The 17,735-nt window shown below is 44.7% G+C and overlaps 1 protein-coding gene across 1 annotated transcript in view; it reads left to right on the plus strand.

Moving 5' to 3' along the window:
- The window catches only part of PKD1L2 (polycystin 1 like 2), a 99,301-nt gene extending 86,403 nt beyond the window's left edge, over positions 1-12,898 (plus strand). Inside the window, exons 37-44 of the mRNA XM_044269298.1 lie at positions 965-1,292; positions 1,453-1,586; positions 1,690-1,817; positions 3,885-4,045; positions 6,345-6,555; positions 7,439-7,540; positions 10,442-10,583; positions 12,795-12,898. Of these exons, the coding sequence (XP_044125233.1) occupies positions 965-1,292; positions 1,453-1,586; positions 1,690-1,817; positions 3,885-4,045; positions 6,345-6,555; positions 7,439-7,540; positions 10,442-10,583; positions 12,795-12,898 (1,310 nt within the window). The remainder of the gene's footprint in view (positions 1-964; positions 1,293-1,452; positions 1,587-1,689; positions 1,818-3,884; positions 4,046-6,344; positions 6,556-7,438; positions 7,541-10,441; positions 10,584-12,794) is intronic.
- The last annotated feature ends 4,837 nt before the right edge of the window (positions 12,899-17,735 follow it).

Raw genomic sequence — 17,735 nt, forward strand, 5'->3', positions numbered from 1 at the left:
GCAAATTGCGGAAGACACACGGGCGGCATCCGTTTTTTGCGGATCTGAAATTTGCGGACCGTAAAAAACGGCACAGTCGTGTGAACAAGCTTTTACCCTGTACATGTGCTAAAATAACAAAGTGATACTTACCCCTTTATCTCTTGCGGCTTCCTGCACTGTGCTACTTCCCCCCACTGCTGACATCATCATCCTGGCTGCAGCAGTGAAGTTCCAAGTTGTGATCTCAGCAGTACACATGGGACGTGGCCAGTGATTGGCTGCAGTGGTGACCTGTGTGCAGTGTCGGACCGATGTTACCTGGGTCTCAACCTCTGTATTATCAATAAAGTCTAATAGATTTTGAATCAAAGAAACAGATCGCCATGGTAAGTGATTAGCTCCAAAGGCAGCTCCAAATGGTGCTTTTCTCCTAGTTTAGACCTTTGGCTTGGCCCATGAACTTAGACCACTAAGGCTGTGCCCATGGGAGGGTCCTCTGGTACTTTGCTGGGCCAGTCCAACCCTGCGTGGAAAATGCGAGGAAAATAACGAGCAGTGGGGAGGTCAGAGTGCCGTGCTGGAAGTGGCAGAGAGAAGAGAGGTAAGCATGGCTTATTTTTTGTTATTTTAGCACGTGTACAGGGGACGCCTATGTTTTCATAGCATCAGAGCTGGTGGCCTAGCATGATCTCATGAGATATACCTAATGTCCCCTGAGGACAAGCTGATCACAAGGGTGACCTGCTCCTAGGACCTCCATCAGTCATTTTAATCTGTTCGGGGAAACTGTCAGCATGGTGCCATTGAAAGCAAGGCACCATATGTTTTTTGACACCCCGGTCTTCCAGAACATGAGACATATGTTTCTACTCGTCACTCTGGCCGATAGAGAGGGGAACTCTCGCCACTCATTAAAAATAACAATAATTGTAGTTGAAAATAAACCAGGCAACCAACTTAATATCTGTGTGCTATGATACAGGCTTTGTAACAGATGGCAACTCAAAACTGGTTGGCAGTGCCAGAATCCGACAAGTTCGGGTCAAGAAGGACTCTTGCCTTGTAGCTCGCGTCCTACAAACCACAATTGAAGACTGTCGAGCTCCTTATTCTCTGGACGCAGAAGATATGGAGCATTATAGCGAACAGTGGAATATCTCTGCTTTGAGCAATTCATCTGATGCAACCTCTGCATGGAGCTACAGGAGCCAGTCCAAGCTTAGAAGCCACCCAACTTGGGGTCGGCTGACCACATACCGTGGAGGGGGCTACATGGTGGATCTAGGTGGTGATCGAACTACTGCCTCTAGGTAAGTTTAAGGAATCTATTGACACTCAGCACGCCAAATCTGTCATCTTCCTTTCAAGCAGATGTTGACTTGAAAGGAACCTACTCTGCTCTAAGGTACTACAACCACCACAGATTGTGCCACTGCCTGACATTAATATTTTAATGATCGTATCTTCTAGGATTCTGCAGTATCTCTTTAACAATGTCTGGCTGGACACTTACACCAGGGCAGTTTTTGTGGAGTTTACCATTTACAACGCCAACGTCAACCTCTTCTGCCTCGTCAGCCTGATGTTCGAGACGAATGCATTAGGTAGGATGATGATAACTTATTATAAAATATTCATCAGCAACTACGGGAATGTTGGAACAAGAGAATATCAGCAGTATGTCATCTTCTGATCCTTATCTTTAAGGCACTTTCCAGACTCACGCAGATCTGCAGAGCATCCGCTTGTATCCGTACACTGATGGCTTACATATCTTTGTTGTGGCAGCCGAAGTGATGTATTTTCTCTTTGTGATTTACTACATGGTGGTCCAGGTATGGCAGTTTGGTTACAGTCCCAGCTCAGATGTCTATATTATTCACATCATTCTCGAAAACGAATGTAACATTGAATTCACATAGACGTTAGGCTAGCCTTCCCCACCCTGTAGACATGCTCCTCGAAGGTGAGGACTGTTGAGGGCAAATGAAAGAAACTATGACTGCAGGATCAGACTACACAGGGTTTATTTGTAGTCTGTTACCATTGAGACACATAACTATATAAGCACAATATAAGGATAGTTTTAATGAAGATTATTTGTAATATTGCTTAATTTTTATTTAAAAGGAATTAAGCAATACAACTGAGAAGGCGTCCATAGCCTTTCATCAGAGACCACTCCTGACATGTCTGCTTTATGAAATATTTTATTCTCTGTGCTATAACAATTCTAGACCATCGTTTCACATGACTCTATGTTGTGCCATTCCTCAGTTATTCCTACTAGTTGGGGGTTGTGTCACTGCACGGTCTGACACAGTCCAGTCAGTCCTATCAGTAGGAGAGTTACTGGACTATATCAGACCATGCAGTGACACCCCCACCTGGTGACACCTATAAATAAATGTGTAGGAATAACTGAGGAATGGCATAACATGGAGTCTAGTATTAATAACTCTATTAAAAGATGCTCCAGAATTATTATTTGATGGGGAATCCAACATGCTTCTAATGTGTATGGCCAGCATCATAGGAATCTGTCACCAGCTTTACGCTACCCTATCCAACAGTGCCACAACTGGTGACAGAGACCCTCTTTCAAACGTAGGGTCAATTAAATGGGTTGTCCCATCTTGGCCTTTTAAGGCTGGCCTTCCGTTTCCTTAATTCCTATAGCAATGAATAGAAGCTGTGCAAATAGCACAGTAAGCTACCCTGTTTGCTTAACCTCTGATGGGACAACCCCTTTAAGTGACCCTATGTTTGAATCAGGGTCTCTGTCACCAGTCATGGCACTGGCGGATAGGGCAGCGTAAACCTGATGACAGATCCTAATTAAGCCGGCCTTGCAGATGCATGTTGGCCTAAACCCAACAATTTCTGCTCGACCAGCCAACCATCTAATTTGGGTGGAGATAAGGATCAGGCAGTTGGATTTCAACATTTCCAATCCCTTTGTTCTGTAACAGATAAGCCAGCAACAGAGGTGTCTGGCAGCAGCTTTCTCCCTATTTAGAATACACGCACACTCAGCCAAGCGTGCATGTGTATGGGGCAGCTGGGAGAGGTAGCTGTCAGCTGAGCAGGCATTTGGTCAACAGCTATGGCCTGCTTTAGCTACATGTCTGGAAGGAAAAACAATGTGAGAATGAGAAGTATTGAGGCCTAAAAACAATTCCCAGTCCCTAACTATCAAAGGAGTTTTCAGGGATTTTTGAACGGATCGGTGGAGGTCTGCCCACCGATCACCTGTGAGAAGGCACCGGTGCTCACAGTAGTGCCACAGCCTCCTCTCCGCTCACCAAGCACAGCGCCGTACATTGTATAGCGGCTATCCTTGGTGTCGTGTTTAGCCCCATTCACTTCTATGGGGATGAGCTGCGCCTCGGTCATGTGACCAATGAACGTGATGTCATGAGGCTTAAGGAAAGCTGGAGAAGGCTGCAGCGCTACTGCGAGCACCGAAACCGTCTCGGGTATCGGACCCCCACCGATTAGATACTGATAACCTATCCAGTGGGTATGTTGTCAACTCAAAAATCTTGGAAAAACCCTCTTTTAGGCTCGATTTACACGTCCGTGATGTGTTGCGGACCCGCTAATTGCGGGTCCGCAACGCACCAGCCCGGCACCCCTATAGAAATGCCTATTCTTGTCTGCAAGCTGCGGACAAGAATAGGACATGCTCTATCTTTTGCGGAGCTGCGGACCCGAAGATCGGGGCCGCACTCCGCAATTGCGGATGCAGACAGCACACTGTGTGCTGTCCGCATCCATTCCGTCCCCATAGAGAATGAATGGGTCCGCACCCGTTCCGCAAAATTGCGGAATGGAAGCGGACCCATTTGCGGACGTGTGAATGGAGCCTTAAATAACATTATCACGTGCATACTTTACAGGGGAAGCTTATGAAAACGCTGAAATGGGGATATTTTCGGAGCAAGTGGAACCTGCTGGAGTTGGCGATAATTCTACTCAGCTGGAGCGCCCTATCTGTCTTTGTGAAAAGGACCATTCTTGGAAACAGAGATATCCACCACTACCAGGACCACAAGGACGAGTAAATTGGAGATGTCATGACCCAGCTTACCATGGAATGCTTTGTAATGAAATGTGGCGTGTAGGCCTCGCAGAGCACAGGGCAGATTAGTTTCCATAAAAGATTTGCTGGGATTAGTGTCCAGCGGTTCGGAGAATGGACTTTGAGCCAACTCTGCAGCAAGTTGCTTAATCCACTTTTAACTAGCAAATGAGGCGATCACAGAACAGGACGGGGTATTAAATGGTAAAAAAACCATTCTCAGCGCCTAGCTGCTGCAGCACAAGCAGTACACAAGAGAGTTACAGGATGCAGTGTAGGGTGCAGCAGAGCGTACCCTACACTGCATAACCCCTTTAATACGGCATACTCTGGCCCAGAGAATGCCAGGGCGCAGTGCCTCTGTGCCAACACATTCCTTGTGACGTCATTACAGGATTCCCAACCTGCGACTGATGAAAACCTCCTGTGAAATGGATGGGACTCTTGTTTCTCATGTTGTCTCTAAGCCACAAGCAGGAGACCCTTGCCCAGCACTGGTCCCTCATGCCTAAACCTCCCCGAGACACGAGTGCCACACTACATTGTACCGCCAAAAAGCGCCAATTCGGAAAATGTAAGGGTGCGTTCATAGTAGCAGCTGAAATCCAGCAGGCTTTTCCCGCAACCTGTTCCGACATAAATGGCAGCTGTTGGCTGGATAATAAACACTGCATGCAGCAGATTTGTCCGGCCGGAACCCGGCAATTATGCCAGAATGCGGCCGGCTCACCGCCGGATGCCATAATAGCCATTGGCATCCTGCAGCAGAATCAATGGTAGAATCCGGAACAGCCTGCTGGATCTAGCAGCCGCAGTGGAGAACGGAGCCTAAGCAACAACATACATGAAATAAGCTGAAAAGGCCACTGTTGTGAGATGACTTTAAAGGGGTTCTCCGGGATTAGAAAAAATGGCTGCTCTATTCCAAAACCTTCCCCACACCTGTCCATAGGTTGTGGCTGGTACTGCAGCTCAGCTACATTGGAGTAAATGGGGATGAGCGGTCTCCCAACCTGTGGACAAGGGTGGTGCTGTTTTTGGATGAAAGTAGCCTTCCTTTTCCAGCCCTGGACAACCCCTTTAATTGTTCAAGGAGATCCCCTTTCATACTTTTTTGTGTGAGAGTATGTACAATATGCAGCCCCACAGAAGTCTATGTCGGGTATCAGCAACCTGCGGCACTCCAGCTGTTCTGAAACTACAACTCCCAGAATCCACCTATGGGAGTTACAATAACAGCCAAGTAAGTATGCATGCTGGGAGTTGTAGTTTCACAGCAGCTGAAATGCCAAAGGTTGCTGATCCATCGTCTATGGGGACTCTATTATGGCTCTGGGCATCGTGCCGGGTGCAAAAAACCCTTTAACTAAAGTATAATAAAGTGCTGAAGTCAGAGTGATGGCACATTGCACTTAGGCTGCGTTCACATCACTGTTTAGCTTTTCGTTTTTCTAAACCATCAGAAGAAGAGAGAGAAGAAAAAAAAGGATCCTGTTGCATCAGTTGTCATCCGTTTGAGCCATTTCCGTCTGAGATCCGTTTTTTTAGACGTAAAAAAAAGTCCTGCATAGAGTACTGTTTTTTTCCTTTCTAAAAAAACGGATCTCAGATGGAAATGGCTCAAACGGATGACAACTGATGCAACAGGATCCTTTTTTTTTTTTTCTTCTGTCTCTCTGACGGATCAGAAGAACGGAAAGCTAAGGCTACTTTCACATCTGCGCTTTCCCTTTCCGCTATTGAGATCCTTCATAGGGTCTCAATAGCGGGGGGGGGGGGGGGGAGGCTTCCAGTTTGTACCCATTCATTGTCAATGGGGACAAAACTGTACTGAATGAAACGGAGTGCGCCAGAATGCATTCCATTCAGTTTGGTTGCGTTCCCATCGTGGACAGAATAACGCTGCTAGTAGTGTTTTTCTGCCCGCGATGTGGTGCAGAGCAAGACGGATCCGTCATGACACACAATGTCTTGAACACAAAAGAAAACGGATACGTCCCCCATTGGTTCATAACGGATGCAGACGGTTGTATTATTATGACGGAAGCATTTTTGCTGCTCCATGACGGATCCATGACGGTGTGAAAGTAGCCTAGAAGGTGATGTGAATGCGTCCTTCGTGGTGCAGACATTCGTGGACATTACTCTTTCATTCGTTCAAGCTACAAAATAGAGTTTTCCTCTCTGGTGAAATAACTGCATGTAGGGTCCCTGCGCCCATATTTCTAGTGGACGTGTAATGAAATAGTTTTCTCTTTTTATATCCTTTTATTTCTAGGTTTGTAAGTTTTAATGAAACTGCAGCAGCGGACGCTGCCTTGGGCTACCTCATCGCCTTCCTAGTCCTTCTCTCAACCATTAAACTGTGGCATCTCATGAGGCTGAACCCAAAACTTAATATGATCACAGCAACATTACGCCGAGCCTGGGGAGACATCTCCGGATTCATTACTGTCATTCTTGTAATGTTTCTGGCCTATTCCATCGCTGTGAGTGCCTCCGTCCTCCATCACTGCCGTTGTCATGGTTTTATTTAAAGGGGTCGGAACGAACAAAATTGATCATGATTCATGAAAAAGTCCTTAAAGGAGTTTTCCTACAATGCAACATATCCCCTATCCACTGGACAGGAGGGGATCTGACTGCCGGGACCCCCACGATCACCAGAAAGGGGGTCCCTGTAGGCAGCGGATGGGACTGCAGGAGAAAGCCCAGTACAGAATTCTGCCATTTCCAGCCGTCCTATAGAGGGTGAATGAAGCGGCAGCACACGTGCACCGTCTATATCTGGAGACTGGACCCCCATTCTCATGATCAGTCGTGTCCCAGAGGTCCGACCCCTCAAATCAGATATTTATAGGAGCTGCTGTAGATTTCAGTAGTCATTTATGTCAGTATCTGGCGAAAAGAATGATTAAATCCCTCCCTCACTCCTCTCTCGTCAAACCCCCTTTCATAGACTTGGCCAGGGAAGCATAAAATGCAGATTGCAATTAGAAAAGTCGCAAATGCATTGAAAAGCAGGAAATCTGGTGGATTTGCGACCTTTCTACGCCAAAAAGAATTTATATTATACGCACTTATATATAGCGCTGACATATTCCGCAGTGCTTTGCAGACGTTAGCGTCTAACTGTCCCCAATGGGGCTCACAATCTAAGCTCCCTATCTGTGTGTCTTTGGAGTGTGGGAGGAAACCGGAGAACCCGGAGGAAACCCACACAAACACGGGGAGAACATACAAACTCCATGCAGATGTTGTCCTGCACGGAGTTCTCTTTTATGAAAACTCAGTGACCCTTTACTGTTCTGTATATGTGGAAAAATGCTAAGTAATCTTGTTCTAATATTGCCCTATTTCCGATGGTTGCAGTGTAATTTGATATTCGGGTGGAAGCTGAACTCTTACAAGACTGTGTTCGACTCTGCAAAGACTATGGTCAGCCTTCAGCTGGGAATCTTCAATTACGAGGAGGTATTGTCAGACATAGTTCACTGCTGCAGACAGACGTGAATGGAGCAAACAGCAATAAAAAGAGGGTGATTCACATTGTGCAGAGCGGTGCCTGGTAACTGCAGAGACCTGCCTTCCTGAACTGCTGCTCTTATGATATGCAGAAGCTCCATAAAACCCTATAGTCATAGTCTCAACGACCACCCAAGAGGGAAAAGACCACTCTCATAGGGGTTACGTTTTCAGTATTACATGGAATTTAAATGGAACTTCAACCCTCAAAAGTAGAGGGAGATATCTTTACCTTTGGTGCCCCAACCTTGAGGCCTTATCACATGTAAATGAGCATTCAGAAGAACGCTCATTCCAAGTCATTGCTCAGTGAAAACCAGGATATTTTATGCAGACTTAAAATTGCTCGCCTCCCCATTTAAACAGGGGATGTGCTGCTGATAATATAAGAATAACTGGATGGGGACGAACAATCATACTGACGATCATTCATCCCTCTTTCAGTTTGCATCAGCCCATTTTAGGGTCCTTTTACACGGCCCAATGCGGGGCCTTAACGAACACTGATCAGCAGTGTAAGGCCTCATGCCGTTTTGGCGGCTCGGATGTGGACCCATTCACTTCAATGGGGCCGCAAAAGATGCGGACAGCACTCCGTGTCCTGTCCGCATCTGTGGCTCCGTTCCGCGGCCCCGTTCAAAAAATATAATATGTCCTATTCTTGTCCGCGCTTTGCGGACAAGAATAGGCATTTATATTGCCAGTGCCCGTTCTGTTCCGCAAATTGCCGAAGGCAACACAGGCGGCTTCCGTTTTTTGCGGATCCGCGGTTTGCGGACCGCAAATAACAGCACAGCCGTGTGCATGAGGCCTAACATGTCAATCTGCACTGGTTTAATGGACCTTAACTCTGGCCGATGAAAACTGCATTGGGGGAAGTAAACGATCCTTACTACGATTGTTCGTCCCCCCATACAGTTTCTATATTGTCGATAGTAAATCCCATTTAAACCAGGAGATGTGATGCCAGCAAACGATTATGTTTGTGGCTACATAAAAGATCTCATCAGCTGACAAACTGATTTTGATAATCGTTTCAAGTAAAATGGCCTTAGAAGTCCCTTTAAATGACTGTCAATCTACCTCTTATATTATCATTCTGGGCTGAGATCGGCCCGTCCACATGGACCCTTAGCCGAGAGCAGGATTAGAAGACCTCAGCCACTTAGCAATTGTACTTTGTCCTGTTTGACTCATTGAGAGCTTGCATTCAGTAGAGTACTCCTTTAAATAAATATGGTAGTGGACCAGCATGGCACTGTTTTAAGAGTAAGGCTTGTTTCACACTAGCGTTCGGGTGTCCGCTTGTGAGTTCCGTTTGAAGGCTCTCACAAGCGGCCCCGAACGGATCCGTAGAGCCCTAATGCATTCTGAGTGGATGCGGATCCGCTCAGAATGCCTCAGTCTGGCAGCGTTTGGCCTCCGCTCCGCTCAGCAGGCGGACACCTGAACGCTGCTTGCAGCGTTCGGGTGTCCGCTTGGCCGTGCGGAGGCAAACGGATCCGTCCAGACTTACAATGTAAGTCAATGGGGACGGATCCGTTTGAAGTTGACACAATATGGCTCAATTTCAAACGGATCCGTCCCCCATTGACTTTCAATGTAAAGTCTGGACGGATCCGTCTGACTAACTTTCACACTTAGAATTTTTTCTGAAATATACTGCAGACGGATCCGTTCTGAACGGATCCCATCATCTGCATTATAGGAGCGGATCCGTCTGTGCAGACACCAGACTGATCCGCTCCGAACGCAAGTGTGAAAGTAGCCTAACTACAGTTTTTTTAAATTTTTGATATGTCATAGGGACATATCAGAAGTGTTGATCGGCAGGAATCTGAACTCCGAGACCCCCACCAATCGCTAGAACGAGGGGTCAGAAGCGCTCAGCCGAGCGCAGCTTCTCCTTGCTGCTAAAACTTTGTTTTAATACTGTACGGAGCGGGAGCGTCCTCTGAATCTCCTGCTTGCTCCCCAACGTCACGAAGCTAGAGCGCCGTAATCTCGCGATGCGCGAGCTAGCGCATGCACAGTTTGTTCCCTGAGGCTGATGCCAGCACAGGGAAGGAACACTATGCCGGCATTGTGCATGCGCTAGCTCGCGCATCGCAAGATTACGGCGCTCTATCTTTGTGATGTCGGGGAGCAAGGAGAAGATTCGGAGGATGGGGGGTGGTGCTGGGCTCCTTCACAGTGGGCTCCGGAAATGTTAGTAGCCTCATTTATATATATATATATATATATATATATATATATATATATATATACAATAAAAGCACACAGAGCTATGGGGACTGGGTATTGCGGATGTGCTAGCGGCCATCTAGCAGCCCATGTCCTCAGCTCTATACACAAAATCCCGGTGACAGGTCCCCCTTAAGTAAAAAAAAAAAATATTAAATTATGGAACAATGTATATTACTTGGGCATTTAGGCTGGGTTCACACTTGAGCGTTGCGCAAACGCGCGTTTTTGACGCGCATTTTTATGCGCGTTTTTGTAATATTAAACGCGCGTTTGACGCGCGTTTGTGTGATTCACTACAGTGTCCTATGGCCACAAACGCCCCAAAAGTCGCTCATGTACTTTTTGGAGCGTCGGGCGTTTTACAGCGCTGTAAAACGCCCAAGTGTGAACCATTCCCATAGGGAATCATTGGTTTCTCCTTGTTGAGCGTTTTACAGCGCGTAGGAACGCGCTGTAAAACGCTCAGGTTTGAACCCAGCCTTAGTGGTTCAGTTAATGATTTTATCCTAAATTTTCAGCAGCAAGGGTGAAGCCCACAGTCCATGTGAGGGACTGCTCACTATATATCAGTTTCATGATAACCCTATGTCTCTTCCTTCACAGGTGTTGGATTATAATCCAGTTTTGGGCTCTTTCCTGGTTGGATCAAGTATTATTTTCATGACCTTTGTGGTACTGAATCTCTTTATTTCGGTTATTTTGGTGGCATTCAGCGAAGAACAAAAGGATCACCAGGTTAGTGATGGTATAACAAAATTAAAGGGGTTTCCCGAGTTTTTAAGACTGATGACCTATCGTCAGGATAGGCCATCAACATCTGATCAGTAGGGGGTCCGACTGCCAGCACTCCCGACAATCAGCTGTTTGAAGAGACAGCAGCACTCCAGTGAGGCTGGGTTCACACCTGAGCGTTTTACAGCGCGTTCCTACGCGCTGTAAAACGCTCAACAAGGAGAAACCAATGATTCCCTATGGGAATGGTTCTCACCTGGGCGTTTTACAGCGTGTACGATCGCGCTGTAAAACGCCCCACGCCCCAAGAAGTACATGAGCTTCTTTGGGGTGTCTTGTCGCGCGTTCCCGTACATAGACTTTCGGGAACGCGCGACAATGGGCGTTCGCTTGTCACTGTATGCGCGATTGCAAACGCCGGTACAATCGCGCATACAGAGCGCTCCTTTCAGAACGCTCAGGTCTGAACCCAGCGTTAGGGTCCTTGCAGCTACTGATCATTGGTCACATAACCTAGGCGCAACTCATTGGCATTTACGTGAATGGGCTGAGCTGCAATACCAAACCCGACCACTATACAATGTATGGCACTGTGCTTGGTGAGCTGCAACAAGGCAGCAGCGCTCACCGGTCTCTTTAAACAGCTGATCGGCGAGGGAGTCTGGAGTCGGACCTCCGCCGATCTGATAGGCCATCAATCCTAAGTATAGGTCATCAATATCAAAAACTCGGACAAGTCCTTTAAAGTGAGGACTACATGGAATATCATATGGCACATATTCCATGGTCCTATGATCTTCTTCAGACAATATTTTTAAAACTACAATAACATGTTGACGCTATATACATTTGGGAACATGGAAAACATGATGAAAAGGAAAACTACAGGCAAAACTGGTGCAGGGGGGCGAAGCATGACACAGGACACCAAAGGCAGAATCCAAGCTCCCCCCCCCTCAGGCCCTGCACAATGCATAACACAGTATATGTCTGCCCAGAGTGTTCCTTTAACACGTATGTATGTATGTAAGAACCAGAGGTCTCTTCACATGTCAATGGTCTGACCATCTGAACCAGCATTTTATCTACACTGCATAAATACCTTAAGGTTTTAAATAGACATCCAAGGCCGGTGAGAGATAAGTCGTGGTCTCCAGTGTGCCTGCAGGTGTAACAGCCTCTTATATCTATAGGTCGCCTGTATGCAACTCACTCAACACAGCAAGCGCTTGTATTATACTTACATATTATTTCCATATTGATGTTCAAGGGATGTTCCTGCATGTCAGTGAGACGCGTGAAAGGGTCACATTGGGAGCTCACGTGGACAAGCAGGTGGTGCTACTGGGGACACAGTATAGCAACCTTTTCTACATTACCATCAGTGGAATCAAAAAAATCTAGTGCCTCCCAAGGGCACACTGGGAACTTAAAGTGGCCCTGGAAAAAAACTTAAAAATATATGTAATAAAGGTATGTTATACCTTTATTACAGGAGTCATACAATTATATTATAACTTTATTACAGGAGTCATACAATTATATTATAACTTTATTACAGGAATCATACAATTATCTTATACCTTTTATTACAGGAGTCATACAATTGTATTATACCTTTATTACAGGAGTCATGCAATTATATTATACCTTTATTACAGGAGTCGTACAATTATATTATAACTTAATTGTATGACTCCTGTAATAAAGGTATAAGATAATTGTATGACTCCTGTAATAATCTTATACCTTTACTACAGAAGTCATACAATTATATTATACCTTTATTACAAGTAGTGTTGATCGCGAATATTCTAATCACAAATTTTTGTCGTGAATATTGGCACTTCGAGAATTCGTGAATATCTGGAATATAGTGCTATATCTCCGTAATCGCGAATATCCTAGATTTGTTTTCATCAGTACCCATGATCCCTCACTGCTTCTTGCTTGTGGGCCAATGAGAAGGCTGCAATATCTTTGACTTTAGGAGTAGTGTTGATCGCAAATTTTCGTATCGCAAATTTTTATCACAAATTTTCTGATTGCCGGTTTTCACAATCAAGAAAATAATGAGTGGAGATCACGAATTCTCGAATTTGCGAATATATGACAAATATTCTCCCAAATATTTGCAAATTCGAATATTGCCACTGCCGCTCATCACTGATTACAGGTGTCATACAATTCTAATATATTGTACCTTTATTACAGCCGTCAGAAGAGGAAGAAATTGTGGATCTCATGTTGATGAAAATATGCAGCTTTCTTGGACTACGGCATAAGAAGGGGGATGGGGGGCCAAATCCAAATTGTCAGAATACCTGAAGATTTTTATTCTATGTTATGTATGTGAATAATTGCTCGTGTCACTGCACTGTTACACCACAATGGCAGCAAAAATGTAATTGGCTTTTATTGTTGTCACCAGTTTCTGTTACTGTACACAAGGGTTATGGCTGTCTCTATACTACTGTATATCAAACTGCATGTACTCATTTAAGAAGAATAGTATCTGGGGATTCTGTACCAGGGGCTGGACTGAGCGCGGAACTCACTGAGCATAGCGCCACCCGAGTGCAACCAGCTCCCTCCACCACCTTTTCCTCCGGGCTAAAAGGCACAGGGAGCAAGTCAGAACTTCAGTTTTCCGATAGATCAGGATGCCACCACTGGGACCCCTAACTATCAGACATTAAAGGGGTTTTCCAAGATTTTTTTATTTTATTATTGCAAACCTGTACATTATAAAATTCCAAAAGATAAAAAAATTAAAAATTTCTCATCCATTAAATGTCCCACCACTTGTGCACCGCCACTCTGATCCTGCAACAATGGAGTCACATTGATCATTCACTTGACCGCTGCAGCCAATCACTGGCCTCAGCGGTAATGTGCCATTCATGCACATGAGGCCACTGATTGGCTGCATCAGTCAACATCATGTGATTGCAACATGGACAGCAGCGATGGAGGAGGCAGGACGTACAAAGGGTAAGTTATGTAATTTATTTTATACAGGTTCCTGCAATGTAGCAATTTAAAAAAAAATCTTGGAAAACCCCTTTAGGATATGTCCACACATCGGATTTACTGCAGATTTATTTCTGCATCTAATCGTATCGGGCAGATTTTGATGCGGATTTGCGTGCAGATTAGATGCAGAAAAGGGGTTGGATTGGTTTTCACATCCGCCCTGAAGTGAAGGATAAAATCTGCGAAAAATCCACAACAATTCTGCAACAGAAATTTACATAATGATAGACGTCGCAGGTCAAATTCAGCAATGAAGGTTTACGCAGCCCGTGGATGAGATTTCTACTAATCTCATTCACTCTGCTGGTATTCTAATCCGCTGTGGATTTTCTGTCCACAGATGGAAGACCCGCAGCAAGTTCATTACATAGCAGCGTGTTTGATACAAATTTGCCACATTTCCGCAACTAATTCACATAAAAATCCACACGTGTTAAATGCGGATTTTGATGTAGATCTTGTTGATTCGCCCCACATGCATCGCTTTTGCACAAATAATTGATCTGCTGTGGATCCGCTGCACAGGTCAGTTTACATGCAGAAAATTTCTACACAGTATAGATGAGATTTTTAAAATCGTATCTGCTTAGCTGGTATTGTATTACATTGCCGTTTTGCTGCACAAAAATCCATGCATAATATGCGTGGAGTGCGGGTACCCCTAAAAGGAATTGTCTCACTTCATCAAATGGCCTTTATCATGTAGAGAAAGTTAATACAAGCCACTTACTAATGTATTGTGATTGTCCATATTGCTTCCTTTGCTGGCTGGAATCATTTTTCCTTTACATTATACACTGGTCGTTTCCATGGTAACGACCGCCCTGCAATCTAGGAAAAAGTCCCGGCTACTCTGGCGGCTGGAACACCGGGAGCGAGCTTAGGCACACATGCGCAGCATATCCCATCCTGGCTACCGCTGCAGCGCAGATACCTGTAACCCCTGGAAATGAGCAGTGTATAGTGTGATGGAAAAATGAAAGCTCGAAACCAAAGCGGAAGAGATCCGTAAGCACTGCAAAGCATTGTACCCCATTCTCTCCAAGGATTGCAGGGGCCCTCAGCTATAGAGCCCACCACTAGATGCCTCGTGTCTGAAGATGGAATATGTGGAGAACCTCAGTGCATTAGAGAACATGGATCTCTTCAAGTCACCGGCACTTGCTGGATCTCTCACTTTATTTCTTCTTGAGTACATTCACACCACCCCGATAAATCTTCCAAGCAGCAAACCACAGGCACCTCGTCCTCCAGCCACAACTGCAAGAACATAACACGACGACACAATGTATCGAATCTCTATTGTAGCTGCAATTCTGTATATGATTTAACTGCATGCTGTGTACAGCCATGTCCTGTGTCTGGACCTATTTACTTCAGCCATGTTATATATTACCATTGTACATAATAAACATGCACACGTTACTAGCAGATACTTTACACTTCTCTGGCATCCTTTTCCGTGTCTTCGCTGTTCATTTACTTAGGAAAAGTGTCTAGAAAAAGTGACGAGAGAAATTGTAAGATGTGCCAAATGTTAGGCTTATATAGGGAGGGATACCAATAAGAATATCTATCAATTTCCCAATATTACCTAAGTTTACATGAAAAAAGGGGTTTTCGTATAAAGGGTCAATAGATATGTCATAAATATGGGATCGGAGATCCAACAGTCATAACATGACCCGTCAGATATTTGTGCAAATCCTGGGAATGGGGGTGTCCAGAGAAGCGGCCTTGTATGCCTGCATACTGCACAGGAGATACAGAGGAGTAAGGCCTCATGCACACGACAGTATTTTTTTGCGGTCCGCAAAAAGGAGTTCCGTTGTTCCGTGATCTGTGTCCGTTTTTGTTTCCGTGTGTCTTCCTTTATTTTTGGAGGATCACCAGACATGAAGGAAAGTGAAAAAAAATCTAAGTCAAGTTTGCCATGCAAATGATAGGAAAAAAACGGACGCGGATGACAATCTTGTGTGCCTCCGTGTTTTTTCACTGACCCATTGACTTGAATGGGTCCGCGAAAAAAATAGGACAGGTCATATTTTTTTCACGGACTGGAAACACGGATCAAGGATGCGGATGACAAACAGTGCATTAGCCGAGTTTTCCACGGACCCATTGAAAGTCAATGGGTCCGCGGAAAATCACGGAAAACGGAACAACGGACACAACAACGGTCGTGTGCATGAGGCCTGAGGCTCTGTCGGGGTATACACTTGGGTGGATGTTTCTATGACATTTACCACTGTATACCTCAACAACTAAGGACACGGGCCACTTTCAGTTTCATATGTATTTTAATTCATTGCTTGCAAAATACATCTTAAAACCAATATTCCATAGAAGTCCATAGAAAGTGCATAGATGAAAAAGTGCTGTGCTATTGCCATGTAATTATCAGTTCAGATAGTCCACCTCTGAAAGAGAGTCCATATGAGAGGTAGAAAGACAGCGACATTTCGTGGGACACGAACCCTTTCTCACTGTATAGACATCACCAACTGAATGTGAATGTTAAAAAAAAAAACTGTGGTTAAATAAAACAACTTAATGGACACGTAGTATGGAATAACGTTATAATAAATACTTACAATATTTAGGTGCAAATCAATAAAAAATATATACATAACAATATCAAATAAAAAGTAATAAATTAAATACATGCAATCCCAGTCCCACAGAGGAGGTGTACTTGGTGGAGCTCTTGTCTACAGTAGGTGCTCACAAAATTGTTAAAAAGGTTATTAAAAACTAAAAAATGGCCTAATATGTTGACGGCATTATAGTCACAATTGTGTTTTCAGTAATATCCAATAATATCCATATTCGAAATTGAGTTCCACCATACTGCTCCATATAGTAGGTAATACATTTGACCATCTATGGTCCACAGAATGCGCAGCTTGGCAGTTGATATGAATACTGTTCTATATATGATTCTGCAGCGTCCTCACTTAAAGGCCATGTACTGAACACCTTTGGGGCCAATTTTTTTGTTATCATTGCATTGTACTTATTTTGAGCTAAAAATCATTTTCTCAGTTGGTCTTTATTAAAAATATGGAGCCCTTTTCTCTGTACATAGCTGAGATACAGGGGCCCAGCTGCACAGGGGCCCAGCAAGAGAGGGGGCCCATCTCAGTGCCAGCAGAGGCATTTCTTTTTTTATGTTATCATATTTTTCATTCCCTACCTCTGCCAACAGGGTAACCTGGGCACCTTGGTGTGGAGGTCAGGAGGAGGCGGAGCTTTGGGGGGGCCTGATTAGCACTTACTGCGAATCTGCTGCCCGTTTGTGTCTACACTCCATAGCTGAAGGACCTACGATGACATCATAGTCATGTGATCTTTTCAGCAGTGGAAATGTAGGTAGGACCTGTGATGAGGTCACCGTCATGTGACCAGTGCAGAAAGAGTCAGCGCTCAGCAGGGGAGACCTGTGATGCCATGGAATAAATGTAAGAGTCAGAGAAATGCTGGGAGATGTGGTTCTCCCCATTATACCTCCTCCCTGCTTAGTGGGAGGGAAATATGTTATTTAACTGGGACTGTATGTTAGAGGGGCTGAAGGGAGGGGAGGGGTTACATAGGACTGTATGTTATAGAAGACTATAAAAAAAGAAATGTTTTTTACATGGGACTGTATGTTATAGAAGATTGGAGGGAGATGACTGGTGTTATTTACATGGGACTTGATATTTTAGAAGACTTGAGGGTAGGGAGTGATGTTATTTATATAGGACTATGTGTTGGAGGGGGGGGTGAAGGAGGGGATTTAAGTTATTTACATGGGACTGTATGTTATAGAGAACTGTAAGGAAGATAAGTTATTTGCATGGGACTGGAGGGAGAGGACTGGCGTTATTTACATGGGACTGCATGGTATAGAAGACTGAAGGGAGAGGAGTGAAATTATTTAAATGGGACTGCATAGTATAGAAGACTGTAAGGAAGATAGGTTATTTACATGGGACTGTATCATATAGAAGACTGGTGGGAGACGACTGGTGTTATTTACATGGGACTGCATAGCATAGAAGACTTGAGGGAGAGGATGTGCATTATAATTTATGGGGGCACTACAGAGATGATTATAACTCCGGGGGGTACGGCAGGAGTTTTTTTT

The sequence above is a fragment of the Bufo gargarizans genome, chromosome 10 (genome assembly GCF_014858855.1).
Source record: "Bufo gargarizans isolate SCDJY-AF-19 chromosome 10, ASM1485885v1, whole genome shotgun sequence".
Classification (NCBI taxonomy): Eukaryota; Metazoa; Chordata; class Amphibia; order Anura; family Bufonidae; genus Bufo; species Bufo gargarizans.